The sequence below is a fragment of the Danio rerio genome, chromosome 18, assembly GCF_052040795.2.
Source record: "Danio rerio strain M-AB ecotype USA chromosome 18, GRCz13ab, whole genome shotgun sequence".
Lineage (NCBI taxonomy): Eukaryota > Metazoa > Chordata > Actinopteri > Cypriniformes > Danionidae > Danio > Danio rerio.
This window is the reverse complement of record NC_141038.1, coordinates 18,348,936-18,370,833: the sequence shown is the minus strand read 5'-3', so window position 1 is coordinate 18,370,833 and position 21,898 is coordinate 18,348,936. Positions and strand designations below refer to the sequence as shown.

Below are 21,898 nucleotides of genomic sequence, written 5' to 3'. Positions count from 1 at the left end.
TTGGATTGTTTTAGAATCAAGACTGATTAGAGAGCATTGTGCTTTTAACTTTTTACCGTTCAAGTCAATGTCAGATGACTCGGAAGTTTAGATACTGTCTGGCTATAGCTTCATTTAACATAGGATTTATTACATTGGTTAGAGTGTTTTGGTGTTACCAATTTATTAATAATAAATGTATAAAAATGAATAAAATCATTATTTCTTTGCAAAGATGCAGGACACTCACTCTAATTCAAATATTTGTTAAATGAATTTAAATGTGGACAATAATGTATATGATTTTCAAAAATGTAAATGGTGTCTTAGGAACTCACAATAAATTACTTGGTTAAAAAGTGTTAACCCTTAAATGCAAATCACATGTAGGAGACTATATTCATTGCATATGGGACTGTCAGGTGATCCAGGCCTACTGGCGCAGAATCATAGCTCAAATAAACAACATTTTTGGTTTGGACATGGTTTTAGACCCTCTGTCCCTTTTCCTGGGTTTTCCTTTCAAATTGATTAGGAACAAGTATGAACTCCCTTCCATGAAAAGATGGCATTCAATCATTCAAGAGACTAATTCCCTGGAATATATAGCATGTCTTAGCTTCTCCAAACTAATACATTTATTTGCACTGGGGTGTTAGGACACACATAGACCGCAGGTTGAGCACCTCTGTGCTGGCCTCACTAACACCACTTCAGGAAGCAACCAAACTTTCCCATGTGGTCTCCCATCCAGATACTGACCGGACGTAGCCCTTTGTGGCTTCAGTGGGCAACCGTGTGAGAGTAGCAGAGAGCTAGCTGCCGGTTTTAACATTTATATACATTATTTTTTAACATTTGAACTTGATTAAAAAAATAAGTTATAACATTGAAAGGAATTTGATTGAATGTCTTTACAAATGAAATCCTTACTTTATTAATTGTAATCCATTTATTACATTATTGTGTGTTTAAAGAAATTATTTACAGATCACTAATTATTTTATAATGCAATATATTTATTTAGCGCATTTATTGTGTATGGCCATAAACCCAAATGGCTTCACAATCATGAGGGGGGTCTATCCACACCACCACCAGTGTGCAGCATCCACCTGGATGATGCAACGGCAGCCACAGGACAACGACGCCAGTGTACTCGCTACACACCAGCTATTGGTGGAGTGAAGAGACAGTGATAGAGCCAATTCGGTGGATGGGGATGATTAAGAGGCCATTATCGTACGGGCCAATCGAGGGACTCTGACTAAGACACTCATTCCCATGTTATACATGAACACATTCTAAAATAAAACACGCATTTTATGCAAAAATGTGATATTCAGAGATTTTATTAAAATATCTTAATTATTATTCCAGTATCTGTAAATACACAGACAATTCCTTTAGTTTATGAACATAAATGAGTCAACAGAAAACAATAATGAGAGCTGCAGCTTTAGTTTTTGCACCTTTAAATGTAGAAGCCATTTCCCTTTTTTTTTCCTTCAAACCAAAGTTATGACATTTAAATCACTTCTGATTAGTCCATTTAAGATTTGCAGAACTGCAACAATAGGCAGAAAATATACATTTTTAAACACATTCAACCACACAAGTGTTAAAAGCTTGAAAGCAATCTGATCTAAGGCTCACAATGTTTTTAGAAATGTTCAAAAAGGTGTAGGATGACAAAAATGCATCTTAATTTCAGCTTTAAACAGGGCCTTTGTTAGAAAAGGAAGGGAAAAAAAAGTATGAGTCAGCGTGAAGGATCCAGATTTTCTGGTCCATTTAGCACGTGTAGTGGTCACACAGAATGACTCATGGATAATTTGAGAAGCTGGACTTTATTTATTTTACTAATACACCGTGTGACCTGTTTCTTTAAGGGTTACATGATGAAAAAGGGACACAAAAGAAAGAACTGGACTGAACGGTGGTTCCTCTTGAAGCCCAGCTTAATTTCATACTATGTCAGTGAAGACCTTACAGAGAAGAAAGGAGACATACTACTAGATGGAAACTGCTGTGTTGAGGCAAGAGCTCATTGTCTTTTTTATTGTTAACATTATTAGCTTGACTTTTACTGGAAGTACTGTTACACGTGTCTGCAATTGTTATGATGACATCATTCTGATGGACTAACTTCCTTTTCCTCTGGTTGTGATGACCTCATGCATTCCTCCACAGTCGTTACCTGATAAGGAGGGCAAAAAGTGCCTTTTCTACGTCAAGTGCTCTGACAAAAGCTTTGAAATCAGCGCCTCCGATAAGAAGAAAAAACAAGAGTGGATTCAAGGTTAGAGATGATTCATGCTATTGTCTCACACAAAATAAAAAAAATGCACACTGATTTTATAGTTACTTTTATTCTATTAAAAATATTACTTTTATTTTTAAAAATTTGTACTTAAAAACAACGCTTACAGTTTATTTTCTTTAGTTGTAAATTTTAAAAATTTATTTAAAAAGATGAAAGATGTTTTATTAATGTATTGGGGTGAATGATGAACAAAATAAATGAAGAAACAAGAGTCCATTAACAGTAGTTATTAAAATGTAATTTTTTAATAGGTAATTTAATGAAAGTCATTCTGATTTGTCAAATTGATGCTCAAAAAATAAATAAATCTTATTATCATGTTCGAAACAGTTTAATATTTTTAATATTCTTTAAATAGAGCATTTAGACCAACATATTTTATTTGAAATAGATTTGATTTGAGCAGTTTTATTAATCATTATGCTTTAATTTTGATGACTACACACTACCTAAAAAAATTCTTGTCGTCGGTCCCAGTTGTAAGAGCAGCAAATAATATTTAGACTTCTAGTTGATCATTCGGAAAAGTGGCAGAAAGTAGATTTTTCAGATGAATCATCTGTTGAACTGCATCCCAATCATCACAAATACTGCAGAAGACCTATTTTAACCCGCAAGAACCCAAGATTCTGAAAGAAATCAGTCAAGTTTGGTGAAAGAAAAATCATGGTTTGGAGTTACATTCAGTATGGGGTTGTGCTAGGGATCTGCTAAGTGGATGGTAACATCAACAGCCTGAGGTATAAAGATATTTGTGCTGCCCATTACACTACAAACCCCAGGAGAGGGCTTCAGGATTGGCCAGCCCAGTCACCAGACATGAACATTATTGAACATGTCTGGGGTAAGATGAAAGAGGAGGCATTGAAGATGAATCTAAAGAATCTTGATGAACTCTGATAGTCCTGCAGGAACACTTTCTTTGCCATTCCAGATGACTTTATTAATAAGTTATTTGAGTCACTGCAGAGATGTTTGGATGCAGACCTCCAAGCTCATGGGAGTCATGCACAATATTCATTATTTTTCAACTGCAGCATGACTTTCTATTCTATACTGTACATTATTTCTGTACAGTGACAAGGCTTTTGTCTAAGTAAAGTCAGACCTTTCTGTCCTGATTAAATAATTAAAAAATCAAGGCATGATCATAATATTTTTTTGGTAAAATAAGCGTAATCTAGAGGTCTTTGCCTTTCATATAAGCCACTTCTGATACCAAATGATCAACTAGAAGTCAAGTTATTATTTGTTGTTTCTAAAACTTGGATAGGCGACAAGACTTTTGTCAGGTAGTGTACTTTTATTTGAAGCGTGTTAAATGCTACTAATATATAGAATATGTTTCATATTGACGTGTGTTATTTCTGTCTGTTCTGTCCTCTAAGCTATTCAGACCTGCATTACACTCCTGAAGGTGGGACGTCCAGCTCCGCACCATGAGGCCCGGCAGAAGCGGCGAGAGTTACGTCAAAAACAACAGGCTGAGCAGGAAGAACTGGAGCTGAGAATGAGAGAGCTGCAGATGGCCAACGAGAACAAACAGAGGGAGCTGGAGGCCATGAGGAAGGTCCGTACTGTTCCACAACAACAACTGCTCAGCTTCTAATCTCTCTGTTTCTAATATAACACACACAAATAATCCTGTCTCTCAGCGCTTTTACTGGAAACTGCATGTTTTGTTGCATTCCATCCATTTTTTTAAGCACATTTTGGTATAGCGCCTAAAATAAAACACTAGATGGAAATGACAAGATGTGCATGAACTCTTAAACTTCTGTTCTTCATTGGGGTGGATACATTGTATGCAATAAGGTGGTGTAAATAAACTATGATCTAAGCTATAGGGATGCACTGAATAGAAATTCTGGGCTGAAACCAAAACCGAAAATGCTTTGTAAAAACTATTATATCATTTTGTCAGACTTTATTATTTGAACTGTATGTTGAGTTTTTTTTTTTATCCGAGAACAATATTATAAAACAAAACTGCAAATTTAGAACTCACTTTCACCCATCCCAACAAACAATTTTGTGTTTAATAGACGTCTAATAGACATCTAAACATAGACAGTTTGGCTAAAACAAGGCTAAACTTGAGCTGTCAGTGAAATTCTAATAGACATCTTAAGAATAGCCCAAAACTAGACTAGTCATTAAATAAACAAAAATGAATGACTACACATTTAAAGTCTGTCTAATCTGTTTATTTCAAGACTAGTCTAGTTTAGCCTTGTATTTGCCAAGACGACTATGTTTAGACATCTATTAGGCATCTTTTAAAAACAAAAAGTGCTTGCTGGGATCCCACCCCTGGTAGACTTCAAAAGATAAATAAATAAAAATAAGCAAATGAATGCAATATTTTTATAAATAAAATGTACAAAGATTTGAAAAAGGATGACACAACATCAAAAGCTGAATGCAACTGAGAGAATATCCAACAAATACACAGTCTAGGTTTGTCTGTGCATTGTGTGAGGAGGATTCCAACTGTTGACTGGCAATTTTTGTTTTGCTGCTGTGAGAGCAGTTAACTGTAGACGTCTTTGTTAAACGGACAAAGTGAGGTCCCAAAAGTCATTCATAAAAATATGACGTGGAGTCAAACATATCTCAGTGCCCAACAAATATGATAGGTCCTGTGAGAGTCCAGAAAAGTGAGGGGGAGCGACATTCTCAAAATAATTTTTCAAAAGTGCCTAAATGTGAACAGAGATTACACTTATAAGATGACAGATTCATATAAAACATGTCATTGGAGTGAAGTAAAACCTATGCAGCACTTTCCATTGAATCATTTGGTGAGTAGGGATTTTAGAAGACAATTTTAACATTTCTCATACCTGATCTGAAAATAAAACATGCACATCCTCATCAAGATCCTTAGACCAAACATTTGTATGTTAGACTTTTTAAAATTGACCTCAATACCTTAAACTATACTGATTTAAAACAAAACACAAGGCATAAAAAACTGTGCATCCCTAATTTCAACTATAAATTCTAAACGCGTAGCAAAAGCTACTAGATTGTAGAATTAATAGAACTCATCTCAAATATTATTTAAAGTCAAAATACTTCTTTCTCATTTATAGCTTAACTCCAAACAAATATTGTTTTGGCCGGACTCTGTTTGGAATGTCATATGAGTTTCAATTGAAATATATCAATCAAATAATTTGGTTCAATTCCTTCTCACAGCTAACTGATATGATTGTTTAAAAATATTTTGGGCATCTGCTACCGAAGCAAGATAACATGGCAGGGCTTGTTGTTGCAAGGCTTTTATTATATGGGAATTACAAGAGCTACGTTGGCTTCCTTATTTCCTGCAACTATTTTTTGTTAAATAAGTTTTCATTGAAGAAGACTCAGGAAAAAGAATTCTCCATATTTTCTCCAAGAATTCTACATATTTAAAGACAATATAGAAAACAGACCTTACAAAGACCTGTTGAAAATTTAGAGCATGATGAAAAAAACATTTAAACATTACCAGTCAATAGGGTTTTTATCAAGGTGAAAGGATGAAAGAATGCCAGAAAATTGCTCAGGTTTTCTTTTCAAACTGTTACTAATTTGCTCCAAATTAACTGCTAAAGCAGAAGTCATTTCTGCAAGCCACAATTTACATGTAGGAGAATTTGTTTCCTTCAATAACAGTAGCTATAACTTTTTGGCTTTAGTTAAGCTGTATGAGAGCAGACTGTGTTGTGTGCTCAACAACGAATGTGTTTGTTCAGAAAATACCAGAATTAAAAGCATCAGATCTGGCAGTAATTGCAGCCAAAACATCCCAGAAAGGACTTTAAAAACTCTATTTCAACAACTCTGTTTAGTGGAGCAAAAAAACTATGGGACAGCATCTAATGAGTTACATTTGTCACAAAGAGGTGCGACATTTTGGATGTAGATTCTTTAACTTCTGTCTTTATTATTGATTTTATCTCACCAGCTTCTCAGAAAGTGACATTTCATTCCCTTAAATGACTGAAAAAGCACTTTATTTTCAATTTATTTCACTTTTTCAGTTGAAAAAGCACTTTATTTTCAATTTATTTCACTTTTTCAGTTGCCGATAAGTTAAATTCTCATTTTGGGTGGAAACAAAAGAAAAAAAAATTGACATTTTTTTAAAAATGAAAAGATAAAGTGCTGTGGGTATCATGAACAAAATTACAATCTGCCCCTACTCCTGCGGTTTGTATGAAACAGGAAGTTTGTTTGTTGTCAAACCGATCATTGGTGCAAAGATTTCTCCAGGAAACACGGTGGCTCTTTGTAATCTCTCTATTATTCATGAATTTTGATTTCTCAGAAATCATCTCCTTTCATTTCGAGCACCATCTTCCCTATTCATGGCCGTGTTGTTTCACCCTAAACAGTCTGCACTGAAATCAGATTAGCTCCAGTGTGTTGTTTCACAGCTGATTGAGAGATGTGGATTGAGTGTGTATTGTAGTAGATGTGTGAGTGTCGGGGGTTTGGATGATTAGTTGTTTCTCATTTAGCCCTCTTAACCTTAGTTTGTCTTAATTTCTCGTTATCCTAATGATCTTTTCCAGTTGAGTGATTTAATACTGGTAAATCCGGGTTTAGGCAGACTTATCCTCAATGAGTTTTGTCATTAGCAAGGGGATTTAAATCTGTAAGATAAGCATGATCATGTTACAAATTTAGCACATTGGTTAAACTTTTCAGCCCGCGACCCCCAAAATAACAATTCCAGTGACTCGGAGGTGGTTTAAACATACAAATATTGCACAAAATGACGCACACATACCAATAGAAACTATATAAACATGAGCATATTGACAACACAAAAAAGTGCAACAGTCTACCTACCATATCATTTTTTTAATAGTCATTATTCATTAGTTTAATTTAATATTAATGTCACTTAATGAGAATGGTGGGCACAATGTTTACAGCACAGGACTGTTCTTATATATATATATATATATATATATATATATATATATATATATATATATATATGTAGGGGAAACTGGAGCACCCTGGAGCACACCTCCACACAGAAACGCCAACTGAACCTGCCAGGGCTCGAACCAGCGACCTTCTTGCTGTGAGGCGACAGCACTACCTACTAAGCCACCGCGTCACCCTCGTATTTTTTTTTAATGTAACTACTAAATATTAAGTATATATTAAATATATTATAAGATAAAACAATTTTTATCTTATGTCTGTTATGGATAAAATATAGTAATTCTAATCATTTAATAACATATATGACATTTTTGGAAATTACCAAGCAACCAATTTTTGGAATTTTTTTTTTTAAATAATTAAACAGATCTGGTTCACTTAATTTCTATAAATCCTATAAAAATATGTCACTGTATTTCCTATTATATTTTCCTTTTTTATATTTTTTTCAATCACTGGAATTTATATAAAACTGTTGTTTTTAAACTACTAATGTCAATATTATTAGCCTCTTAACGAATTTTTTATTTATTGATTGGCTACAGAACAAACCAATAGTTGTCAAGTAACTTGCCTAATTACCCTAACTTGCCTACTTATCCCAGTTAAGCCTTTAAATTTCACATTAAGCTGAATACTATCTAATATTAATCTTGCAAAATAACTAATAAAATCATGTTATCTTGGGAGACAAAGACATTATTATTTATTATAACTATTATTTCTAAAATATGTTTATAATCATCTTAATAACCTATTAGCAACCATCCAGTGGTGATCCATGATATGTGATTAGTATATAATAAACCAGCACAATCTTACAGCAATTCCTAACTTTTTGATTTAGTGGCTAATTTGTATGAATTTAATCTCATTCATACTATTTAGTACAATTTGCTTATACCCCAATGATGGTTTATTTTAGGGACGGGGTTAGGTGCCACACTTCCTTTTTTTAAATTGTACATTTTTATACGACAGAACTAAATCCCAGTTAAGTCTGTAAATTTCACAATAAGCTGAATACTAGTTATCTAATATTAATCTTGCATTAATCTAAAAAAATCATGTTATCTTGGCGGACCAAATACATTATGTATTAAAACTATTATGTATAATATGTGTTGAAGAAAATCTCTCCATTTAAACATCACCTGGGAAATATTCAAAAAATAATTAATATTCCTCAAGAGGCCTTCATAGTGTGAGTACTGGATTAAATTGTACAGAAAAAAACAGCAAAAGGTGTCCTTCACAACAACTTAATGACTTAAAAATATCAAAATTGTTGCCATTTAATCAAACTGCGCTGAACACTGCATGTTCCACAATATTATTAGACAGAGAAGTACTCTGTCACAGTAAATACAGTGTTAACTGGGAACAATCATTTGATTTACAGTGATTACAAGATCTTATTGTCTGACCCAATTGTGCTGAATGAAGAACAGTCCGACACTGTCAGTGTCTCTCCCCCATCCTCTAATACAGTGCAGGACAATAGGTGCCTGTGGAGAGAGAGCCAGACCCTGAGGGGTGCAAACTTTAACAATACCTGCCCTGTCACTCAGCACTGCCACCTGGAGCTCACACAGACCTGCCATACAGACAATCCATGAGCGAGACTGTGGTCCAATGTGCTCACCACTGTGGAGATTGTTGTAGTACTTTTGTGTTAAAAAAACTATACTATAAAAACTAGATTTACTTTTGCTGTAATCAAAATCACTTCACACAATCTTAAATAGTGCACCGAATAGGGGAGCAGCCTTTTGAGGGGTTTTCAAATCATAGTGGACAATCTGAAGTGCACTCAATCAATTCCACAATGCACCACAATAGCAAATGTACAAGCCAGTCCACTTTTAGTCACACACTCACAAATTTCCCTTCACTTGTTCCCTCGGGGGAATCCCCAATGCCATTTTTAAGAGCTTTGCATTTTGTTTAGTGAACGAGGGAAGCTTACATGGACATACGATCCATCCCTTGATTTTGACCAATGGAGCGAGTATGCTTCATGTGTACACTCCAGCAACTGTATGCCCCAGAATGCAACATGATTGTGATGTCACAATACAGCTGTTCCCAAATGCTCTGGAGTTTAGGGCATTCCATTTAAAGCCATTCAGATGTACCACCAGTTGTGAACACATCATTCATTTTCCTTCGGCTTAGTACCTTTATTCATCAGGGGTCACCACAGTGGAATGAACCGCCAACTTACCCAGCATATGTTTTACACAACGGATGCCCTTCCATCTGCAACCCAGTACTGGGAAACATCCATACACACTTATTCACACACATACTATACGGCTAATTTAGTTTATTTATTTCACCTATAAAAAAATAGGTGGTTTAAAGGTTTATTTCACCTTTAAAATTGTCTTTGGACTGTGGGGGAAACCGGAGCACCCGGAGAAAACCCATGCCAACACGGGGAAAACATGCAAACTCCACACAGAAATGCCAACTGGCCCAGCTGGGACTTGAACCAGCGACCTTCTTGCTGTGAGGTGACAATGCTAACCACTGAGCCACCGTGTCGCCCATAGTGAACACTTGTGTAAGATAATCAATGACATGCATCCAAGGGAACGAGATAAAGGAAAGTTAGCGAGCGAAGGATGTAAAAATAATTTGACGAATGTAGCCACAATGGCTGGAGAATACCCACAATATAAATTGACCACAAGATGGCATCCAGAGCTGAATCCTATTGGGGTAAGTTTCTAAATAAATTATGTAATTCTTAAATTAACGATTGTATACATGACAGAAATCCAAATACTGTGTTTTGACTACTAATAGACCGCCCGCAGGTCTGACCAAGAATTTTAAAATATAATCTGTCTGAGGGATTTATCAACCAGCAAAGTACAAACAAAATGGCATCCCTTCCAGCGCAGTCAGTGTGCTCAAATTCACTCTCTTTCATATAGGAAGTATAAGGTTGGTTTTGGTTACAGCCTTTTGTGTTGTCTGAATTAAAACCTGTTGCACATATGGACAAACCATGATCTTTTTCACACTGTAAAAGAGTTGTGTATGCGTTTGTTTTAGTACTTTTCATCAGTTGTCTTTTTAGAAGCATGGTCAATATGCTAGTATTTGATGAAACACATGGTAAACATGCTAACAATGTGACAAAATATTGACAACATGGTAAAATATGTTAATAAACATGCTAGCACCATGATGAAACAAGGCAGCACAATGCCAGCTAAATGTTATTAACATTTTAGAAACATGTTAGCAATATGGTGAAATGTGTTAGCAACATTGTAAAAGAATGTGTGAAATGATGTCAAAATAAAACATGCGAGAAACATGGTAGAAACATGCTAACAGTGTTTTATAAATGTTTAAAACATCAGACAGTTATAAACATGTCTAAACATGCTGACAACATGCTGAAAGGCTAGAAAGATGGCAAAATGTGCTTACACATGTTAAACATGTTAACAGTTTTAAAATTCAATTTATTTTTATTTATATAGCACCTTTAGAACGTAGATTGAACATAGAAGTTCTAGTAAAGTTCAGATTTCAGAGTTGAAGTTCAGATTCACCTAAAAACATCTCAAAACATGTTAACAGGCTAGCAATTACATAGCAACTATCCATACTGCAAATAGAAACTGGAGAAAATCATCTTAATATCCTATTAGCAACCATCCAGTGGTGATCCATAATATGTGATAGTATATGATAAACAGCACTTCTCACAGCAATTCCTAACTTTTTGATTTAGTGGCTATTTCATATGAATTCGTACAATCTCATTTGTACAATTTAGTACGATTTGCTCATACCCCAATGACGCTTCATTTTAGGGGCGGTGTTGGGTGCCACACTTAGAAAATCCCAGTAAATCCCAGTTAAGCCTCTAAATTCCACTTTAAGAATACTAGTTATCTAATACTAATCGCGCAGAATACCTAATAATTCATGTTAGATCGGCAGACAAAAGGCATATTATTTATCAAAACTGTTATGATTAAAATGTGTTTAATCACCTAAATAACCTATTATTAGCAACCATCCAGTTGTGGTCCATGATATGTGATAGTATATGATAAACCAACCCAATGTCACGGCAATTCGTACCTTGTGATTTAGGGGCTAATTCGTATTAACTCATTCGTACAATTTAGTACAATTTGCTCATCCCCCAATGATGGATGGGTTTAGGGGTGGGGTTGGGTGCCATGCCTCCATTTAAAAGTGCACGATTTCGTATGACTGTACTCATACGAATTAGCCACTGAACTGACATAACGTAAAATAGTTACGTTTCCTTGTGACATCAGGCCTGATTAAATGCATGGCCTTAAAAAGGACCTTCAAATTTTTGTTTTAAAACTTCTTCAAACTGAAAACTGCTTAAATCTAAATCCAAAAGTTTATACTTAAAATCTACACTTTTAGCTTTTCGAAAATTCTTGCTAGCTTTCTGAAGCCCACTTAAAATTTTATCTTGAAACATTATTTTTTTTAAATCTAGTTTGTTTTTGGCTTGCTGAAATACCTGCTGTTTACAGACCATAAAACAGAAGTTTCTATGTCTGAGCATTTGCATTCTAGGTTTCCGATCCAGTGAGACAAGTGGCTCAAAATCCAGTTGAACCTGATGAGTATCTGGGTACTTTACAAATGAAAAACGTCTTTGTGTTGCACAGAAACTAGAGGAGGCAGCAGCCAATGCAGCAGACGAGGAACGCAGACGTCTGCAGACCCAGAACGAGCTGCAGGATCTGTATCGGCTGGAAATGGAGAAAGAGAAACTGGTATTTGTTTGCTCTGCTTGTTCACTGTCTGGCTAGCAAACTTCAACATGCGTTTTGATGTCATGTGTCTAGAGAGGTTATTTTGACCAATAGGGTGCTAGATTACCTCAGCCCAACAGGTCCATTTTTGAATATTACAGGAAGTACACTGCAGCAGAAGTTCTGCTTTTGGCTATAAATATCTGAAACGTTGAAGCACACAATTTTGACACCTAAACAAAGCCTCATTTTCTCTAATCAAGATTATAATCATTTATTTGATTTTGTGAAGTTTTTGAAGTTGCTAAGCCAAAAATTACATTTGTCTTCTTGTTTTTCCAATATATATATATATATATATATATATAATTAATGGGGTCCAGTGTTTTTTGACAATTTTGACAGTTAAAAAATACATATTTGCTTATTTTATTACAGAATATTTACAAAATTTCTTTTTTATTTTTCTTTTTGATTTATTTATTATTATTTTGCTAAACTTTTTTCTCTTTGTGTCTTAGGTACGACAGCAAATGGAGGAACAGGTGGCTCAGAAGTCCAATGAGCTAGAGCAGTATCTGCAGCGCGTCCGTGAACTGGAGAACATGTACCACAGCTTAGAAGAAGCACTGGAGGAGGAAAGACAGGCCAGACAGGATGAGGAAACTGTCCGAAAACTACAGGCCAGGTATGCTGGCTTTTTTTTTTTTTTGTTGGCTTTAAAATGTGGAGCTAATTATATTTCATATGATTAATTATTGAGGGGTAATAAATGAAAAAAGGATACCAATTATTATAACAGGCTGAGGTTGTGGAAACAAATTGTTAATTCCAAATATGCTCTGAGCTCCGCAGTTCAGCTAACACAACTGTAAATGAATAACTACGGACTAAATTAAATGCAGTTTATCTTGCTTTACTTTCACAGGCCTGATAATCCATGCTCAGTCTTTTTCTTTATGGAATACATATATCTCAACAAAGTCAACTTTTTTTTAATGTAAAATGAGAAATATAAGTCTTAAGTATGTATGTTTAAGTAATATAAGTCTGCTCCCTATAAATTTGCATTTGGAGAACATAATGACATTTTGTGTTCCCTTCAAACTACTAAAGCACTTTTTTGGTCTTCAAAATGTCTTGAATTTATCTTGATGAAATTTTAAATTTTAGCATTGTATTTTAATATATGGATACAAAATAACTTGATCATAAACCATTTTTTGTAGTTGTTGCATATCCGATTGGAATCTGATAATAGTTAGAAAGAGCATCCAAGCATGGCTAGAAAGTTATGAAATTCTGATGCCTTTTTGACATTTATTCATTCACAGGTCATGCATCCTCCATATCAACAATTTAATTCTTGACATCAACAAAGCGTTTTTGAATTACTGCTTATAGATAACACTGCTAATAATAATAACATTATACAAATGCAAATTGTCATGAATAAACTGGAAAAAGCTGAAAAGGGGTATTGGTTTTTAGATTTATGTAGAAAATAATATTTTTTGTAACATTTTAATCCTTTAATTTTTTTCATATGTAAAGATATTTGTGTATTGCTGTACGTCCTGTGTGTAACAATGTATAAGCATTTGAATCCACATAGGCGCATTACCAACATGCTCTGCACTGAACTATACCAGATTTTAGTTGGTCAATGGCACATTTTATTTTAGTTTTTCAAAATAGCAACCGTGCCAACAATGCGCCTTAACATACCTCTTTTTTAGACCGACACAGCCATGAGTCCACAAGTGGTGCAAATGGATTCGCTATTTAAACACTGTGGCGCAACATGTGAAATTTAGGGTTGCGCTGGTCTTAAAATAGTAAAAACACGTCTAAACACATCTTATGATAGAGCCCTTCATGTTCGTCATGTTTTCTGGCTTTTTTTAAAGCACAGGATAGCTTGGTTTGTGGTAATCATTACCCAACATTTGGGCTGTTTTGCCTATGCTTCATTAATAATAATAATAAAAATAATTTAAATATACACTATATGTATTTTGATAAAAACAATTAGACACACACAAAAAAAATACTTTTACAGTCAACATTTCAAGTGGATCAAAACCTTTCACCAAAATTGTCCAAACACTATTGAAAAAAAAAAACATTCTTGTCCTAAAAACTTTTTTGTCCACCTTAAATTGACTACTGTATAGCATAGCCGTGCAGTTATGGCTTGATCAAACTTTAACAAGTAAGGTCATGTGACACCTGGATCAGGTCAGTTTACAGAGGACCGTCTATTTCCTTGTAAGGTGGGAAGTTAGAGAAGCATCACAAACACATGAGGATGTCTGAGACGTCTGTTCACGTCTGCAGTTCCTGTTCCCTGTCTCACCCTACAAAAACCAGCAGTCTTCCTGTGTTTGTGCTGACCAATCACCAGCTCATCACTTTACTAAACACACAATTGCTTTTATAACCAGTGTGTGAATCCCCCTCATTTTTACACTACCACATCCATAATCTTTTAGTCATTGTTAAAATGTGTATTTTGTTTGTACAGCAGGTCAAAGGTGAGTTTGTAAACTGTTAAAATAATCTTACATTTACTTCAAGCTTTATGAACGACTCACAATTGTGGGAACTACTGACAGTCTCAATTTCAACATGTGAACAATCTGTAAATGCAAGGTTTGTGAGTTATTCAGAACTGAATTATGAATCACACAAAACATCCTGAGTATGAATAGGCATAGTCCAGTATAAGATTCTGACGGTATGATAACCTTGGATAAAAATACCCCGGTTTCACTGTATCATGGTATTGTGCTCACTGCTCTAAAATACATTATTTGTAAATGTCTGGGTAAAAAACAAAAATTTTTTCCCCTTTGAAAACAATATATTTTATTTTTTTAAAACATTTTTGTATAATATTTTGGAACAGTAAACATGTCAAATGAACATGTCAAATGAGTCATTGACTTCTGCCGTCTTCATTTGCTTCAATAACAGATTTCTTTACAATTTAAAATGGCATCTTTGGATATTTTTATGCTGCAGATACTGTTATTACACATACCTTAGAAACGGTGTTACAGGAAACTTTGGCGGTTTTTAAAACCTTGACCTTTCCAAACCGCGGTATACCTTGAAAACGGTTATCATATCATGCCTAAGTATGAATCAAGAGCAGGGGTGCCCAAACTTTTTCTTATGAAGGGCCAAAAACCAAACTTGATTAAGGCTAGTGGGCCAAAGATAAACATAGTTGCCATGGGTGATTTACAGTACATTTTTAACATTTTATAATGAACGTATTAACAGTAAAAATGAAAACAATCTAATTTATAACAGAATTACACTGTCTTTGCAGACATTGGCTTGATTTACTTGCCAACATTGTCTGCATAATTCTCTATCCATTGAGTGACAGTATTTACATTTTAAAAAATCAAATCCATTCATTCATTTTCCTTTATTTCTTTACTCCAGCATATGTTTTACGCAGCGGATGCCATTGGAGCAGTACCCAGTACAGGAAAAAAATCTCATTCATATAAAACATTTAATTAAAACATTTAATTTGTTTGCTCTTTTGTAGCTCTGCTATAAAACAAAGAAATAAAAATATGTTAAGTCGATCTCTATGTTCTCTGATCTCTTTGTTAAAGGCATTTGCCCCTCTCCATCAATCTCACTTTCCTCTCAGATGGGATGGTGGGCAAATCAAAGGTTACAATTGGCCAATTTTGGCCCACGGGCCCAACTTTGGGCATCTCTTATCAAAAGAGTAAACAGGATACAGAATTATAGTCTGTAATAAAGTCATTTTTTAAACTATAGCTTTTTATATTTTTATCACATTATTATCATCACATTTGAAATCTTTACAAAAAAATTGTTTTGGTCATAATTTGCTGTTTATAGACAGTAATTCTCAGGTAAAGCACATGTATTTAAAAAAGTGGTGTTTTTACAAAAAGATTACAATACAGAATAGAGAGAGTGCATTTAGGCCACACCCACAAAAAAGTTGTAAATATTAAAGTGTTTCGCATGGAGTTGGATCATTTCTCCAACTAAAGAAGTAGGAAAAAGGGGTCATAACATAGACCAGGGGTGGGTAAACTTTTTTCAGCAAAGAGCCATTTCTGATATTTTTGCCAAATTCATTTTTTAAAAGAAATGAATTTACATGCATATATTCACCCCAATAAAATACGACTACTATAAATAAAACAGGTTTAAACTAAACCTTTATTTATGTTCATGCACAACTTAAAAATAAACATATATGAAGCATCGTCATGTTGAGCAAGTCCATGAATGAAGAAAGAACATTTATTTAAATTCTGGTAAATAAACTCTTTTTTTTTTTTTTGAAAAGCAAAACAATTTAAAATAAACAAACAATTTACATTTTATAAAAAACACATAGTTGCTTGAAAATATTCAAAATAAATATGCGGCAGTAATTTTGGCTAGTTTTAAAGAACATATATTATTGTTATTATATTCATTTTCACTAGTTTTAAAGAACAAAAATAATATTATTGAGTAAACAAAAGACAAAACAGCGTATTTTTATATGGTAACCACGCACACACATTTGCCCTTTATTGGTGTCACGATTAAAGTTTATCCACAGCTCTGCTCACGTGGATTAGTCGAAACGTAAAAATTGTAATTGTATTTTCAATAGGAAACTGATTTCTAGTGATTGGTTATAAATTTTTAAACTGTAAAATATTATTGAGACAGCTGGAGAACCATGGATTTTTGCTCGAAGAGCCACATGTGTCTTGAGAGCCATAGGTCCCCTACCACTGATATTGACCAATACATTTCACTTTCTCTATATATCTCCTTCGCCTCATTTCCGCAACAATCCTTTGAGATGGTTAAAAATAATGAACATTTCATTGCTGTGGGCATAACAGTTGTTTTCTAATAAATATTACACACTGCTCTCTGTTATTGAGTCATTTTTGGTGGGTCAGGAAAACATTGTTTTAGGTTTTTTAAGCTTGCTGACTATTCATCTTGTCACATAGCAGTTTTTAGACATTGTTTGCTCTTTGTTGTTCATCAGAAATGGCAAGGAGACAGCTTCCCACAATACTAACTCAATGGAACAGGTTGGATTGTTCTGTGGGTGGGGCCTTCTGATTACGATGTGATGCTCAACAAATCAGAATCAAGGACTTGTTTCATGAATTATACATTTTGCACAATCCTGTCAGTACTTTCTCACTAAGATACGATGACAAATCATTTGTAATATATACTTGTTTTGTGGTAATTGATAGGGTATTCTGCTTCCTCCCTACAATCTTCTATTAGTCACTACCTCTTTAGATCTAATAGAGATGTAAAGGAGCTGTGTATTGGCACGTGCAGATATGAGCATGTGTTTTTCTGTGTCTGCAGGCTGCTGGAGGAGGAAGTGTCCAAGCGTGCAGAGCTGGAGGAGATTCACCTCTATCAGCAGCAGACCATTTCTCAGACACAGGCAGAGAAGCAGGAGCTGGAGCGAGAGCGTCTGGCCAAGGAGAGCGCTTTAGAGTCCGCCATGCAGCAGCTGCATCAGCTGGAGGCAGACAGACAGGGAGCTCTGGAGCAATATCAGGTCCACTGCCTCATTGTACTACACTGTAAAAATTCTGGGATTTATATAATTCCTTCATGCTCCCCAACACAAATCGATAAAGTTAACTTGTAGATTAAGTTAATTGTGGATTGAATATAAAACATTTAAGTTGTCCCCCCCCAAAAAAACTGAAAGAATTGTGTTGATTCAGCTCATTTTAAATAAGTAGTTAGGACATTTTTGTGTGTATTTGTGTGTGTACACTGCAGAAAAAAAAATCCTGCCTGTGTAGTCTGCCATCTGCTGGTTGAATGGAGCAATGCCACTGCTCTTGTGTGTTCTTCTGATGGTAGGTTTGTGTTTTTGTGTGAGCAGGAGGTCATGAAGAAACTATCAGATGCTGCCAATAATACAAAGAGCTGGAAGGACAAAGTGGCTCAGCATGAAGGACTCATAAGACTCATTCAGCCAGGTGATGATCTTCTCTCAGTCTTCAGATCATGGTGTCACTTGTGCACAATAAAAAAGCAGTTTCTCATTTCCTAAACACGTTGCAAATGCTTTTGTACATGCATGCAAATGAATATGTACAATCCTCTGATGTTTTCTGCATTATAAATTGGTTAAAATGTATGATTTTAGTCTCTGTTGAATTGTTTCACCCTCAACAACATTCAGTCGTTTGTTCATGGTTTGTTCTTGTCTTTACATGCAAAATGGCTGAACAAGTTGTCATATTTTTATTGCCATAAAGCATTTTCCTATACATTTACATTAGACTTTTTTTTCTAAATCTGTATAAAATTGATACGTTTCTCCCAGTTAATTTTGGACTTTTTTCTACTGAAGGTGCATCTCAGAGGAGATTCTCCAATGTTCACATTTCTATTTTTGTTTTGTTTTACTTTTGAGAGATGAACTAAGGATTTTGAGCAAGAGACAGACTTTGCAGGTCATCCATGGTGTTTTTCTTTGAGAAATGCTTTTACTGTTTTGCCAATTTTAATTCTGACCTGAGAAATGTACCAAAGCGACTAAGAAAAGCTCATATACATTTATTTACAAATTTGTTTATTTAAGAACTTTTATTTCTTTACCATCTCCTCGCATATGATTTAAATTTTTTTTATGCCTAATTCATATAAAGACTGGGCACTGTTTGACAAAAAAGGGACAGAATTAAACAATGCATTATTCACTTCAAGTTTAAAAAGTTATTATATAAAATGCATTATGTATTTTTTAATTCACACTACAAACCTGTTATGTTAACAGCCTGTTGCTGCAGATTTATTATTTTTGTTTTATAAAAAAATAAATAAATAAATAAATAACAATAATATTAATAGTATTAATAATACAATTCATGCTAACAATAAAAATTTAATATAACAGTATTATTATTATTATTATTGTTATTATTATTTATTTATTTTTATTAAAGGGACTAAGCCCGAAAAAAAATTTAATTGATAAAATTTAATTATTATTATTCTATTTATATAATAATAAAATAATATAATGAATAATAAAATATCATTGATAATATAATTATTACAGTTAAAATAATAATAATACTATAATATTTAACATAATACTATGTATATATATATATATATATATATATATATATATATATATATATATATATATATATATATTTATAACAGTTCTGTCTGGTTCTCAAATCTGATTGGCTGATAGTTGTGCGATATTCTGCAATATCAGAACTCCTACAGCCTCTTTACCCTTTGTGTATTACTCCGCCCACATACTACCAGCAAAAAGCAGACAATACAGATCTAAAGTTTAAAAGATGCAGGCTCAACTGTTAAACTGTCAGCTTATGATTTGAATCCGGAAGAAAGTAGTTCCTAATACAAAAGGGTTTTTGAGACTCTCCATGTTTGATTTTGTTTTTATATACACAATTATGCGGTCAAACTGTTGTATAAACGTAAAATCACACTCGTAGCAGTGCGATATGGCTGTGTATCGGCACTGGTGGGAGCACCAAGGCACTCGGCCTGCGGCCTCGTGCCAACGCACACCTCCCACCAGTGCCGATATACAGCCATATCGCACTGCTACGAGTGTGATATTGCTCATATATGTATGGTGTATATATATATATATATATATATATATATATATATATATATATATATATATATATATATATATATATATATATATATAGTAGTATTAATAATACAATAAATATTATTAACAATAATTTAAAATAACAGTATTGTTATTATTATATTATTTAATAATAAATGTCTAATTATTGCAGTTAATATTAATAACACTATAATATTTAACACAATACTATTTAATAATAATAATAATACAATTAATATTAATAATAATGTAAAATAACATTATTATTATTATTATTATTATTATTATTATTATTATTATTTGATAAATGTATAATTATTATTACAGGTAATGATAATAGTTATAATAATAATAATGACAATAACATTTTTCTTAATAAAATACCATGACTGTGATAATTAAATATTAAGACAAAAATGTATGCATCTATATAAATACATTCAGTTTAAATCTGAAATACCACACTACAATGTTCATTTTTTATTTATAAATTCAAACTATCATCATTGTTATTTACTCACCATGCGGTGCGATTGAAATAGTTCACTGAATGTTATTTTTTTATATTCAAATTATAACACATTGATTACACACCCTTTTAAAAGTGCCAGCTTAATATTTTATGTCATTGTATGTTTTGTCATTTCAGGTCCTAAATACCCTCAGAAAATCACAAACTGGGGACCTGCAGCATTTACAGACGCAGAACTCAACCTGAGAGAGAAGGACTGGCAGGAGAAGAAAAACAGGCCTGCTACACCGCAGTAGTGCTCTTACAGTGCTGTTTATGCGGTGTTACTGTAGACAGTCACTAGTGAAGTATATTTACTGCCTCTGTGGGGTTAGTCAGTCTCTGACCACACTAAAACTGTAGGCCACTGAACTTTACACAAGTTCAGTCTGGTCTCATCGCTCCTGTCTCTACCGTAACATTCAGTGTCATTTTAGCCTCTGCTTTTAAACGTTTTATACAATTTGTTTGTATGATGATCTACATCTTGTGAATGTGTTCATTTCGGTGCATTTCCACCAAAGTAAAGGCAGATGTTTCTTCCCTGTAGTTCACAAGTTTAGTTTATGTTTTCATTTTTATAAAAGTGAAATAATGGAAATAACTTCTCTGACCAAGTAACATTTAAAAAACACACTTATCATTTTACACTGTGCAGTCATTTCTAATTTAGCTTTTCAGAAATGTCAGTTTTACATTTGAAATTGTCACTCGGCATGCAAAATTAAACTAATGAACTAACTGTTCTACTTTACTAGAACAGTTGACGTAGCAGAAATGTATGAAAGTGTTTACTACACTGTAAAGGCAGTCTCATTGAAGAAGACATGATTGCAGTATTAACTAATTTATACTCTCAAGTTATTAACAAAACTGAATTTTTGGGATTGTTCTTTCAGTCGTGTATATTTCTGTACCAAACTGATGCGTTTGCCTTCAAACTAATGTCCCGATTTAGGACCTGAGACTGTACTGTTTATCATTCAATAAAAAGGGATTATTTAATAGTGGAACATGTGTTTATTTTGAGAGTTATAATGCCTACACTGCTTTAATAGCACAAAGAGTATAATATTTGGCCACTAGAGGTCGTGAGATTACTGCATTTGTAGCCTAGTTTTTATTCTGCTGCTTGAATAAGGAGTTGAATCTTGAGAAATGTTTGGGAAGGAAATTTGAATTGTTTTAAAAAAAATCACAGATTAGTTTACATATACCTTTAATAATGCTCACTTTTATATTGGAACGGTATATGATGACTCACTTTTTAAATATTGGGAGGGAAAACTATGGATCTTGAAAGTTAAATACAACATAACAGTACACCATACGTTTTTTCCATGAAGAAATAGATTGCTAACAATAAATGATAAACCTTTCAAAAGAAGAGCTCTGAGGTCACTTAACTCTACATTATATGTTTTAACCTGAGTTCAACTCGAATTAAACCTGAATTTTTAAAACTGCCATTAATCAGTCCCAACAAGTAAAACATGCTAAAAAGCTACCATCTGATACCTGAATTCAGCTTATTTTTAAAACATCACGTTTAATAGCTGAATTTGTGCAGATGACTACATTACCCATAATGCCATAAACGTTCTCACTAATCAGAGTCAAGGTAAGTGAAACCCACCAATAAATCTACCATCTGATAGCCTGAAATCAGCTTATTT

The 21,898-nt window shown here is 33.8% G+C and overlaps 1 protein-coding gene across 2 annotated transcripts in view; it reads left to right on the top strand.

Moving 5' to 3' along the window:
- Positions 1–21,235, top strand: part of swap70b (switching B cell complex subunit SWAP70b) — a 38,506-nt gene extending 17,271 nt beyond the window's left edge. The window contains exons 5-12 of one of the 2 annotated variants that reach the window (XM_087292212.1): positions 1,787–2,018; positions 2,173–2,281; positions 3,694–3,875; positions 11,944–12,051; positions 12,552–12,718; positions 17,428–17,626; positions 17,963–18,059; positions 20,361–21,235. In XM_087292212.1, the coding sequence (XP_087148338.1) occupies positions 1,806–2,018; positions 2,173–2,281; positions 3,694–3,875; positions 11,944–12,051; positions 12,552–12,718; positions 17,428–17,626; positions 17,963–18,059; positions 20,361–20,479 (1,194 nt within the window). In that variant the 5' untranslated portion in view covers positions 1,787–1,805 and the 3' untranslated portion in view covers positions 20,480–21,235. 2 annotated transcript variants of the gene reach the window in all.
- Positions 21,236–21,898: the final 663 nt, after the last annotated feature.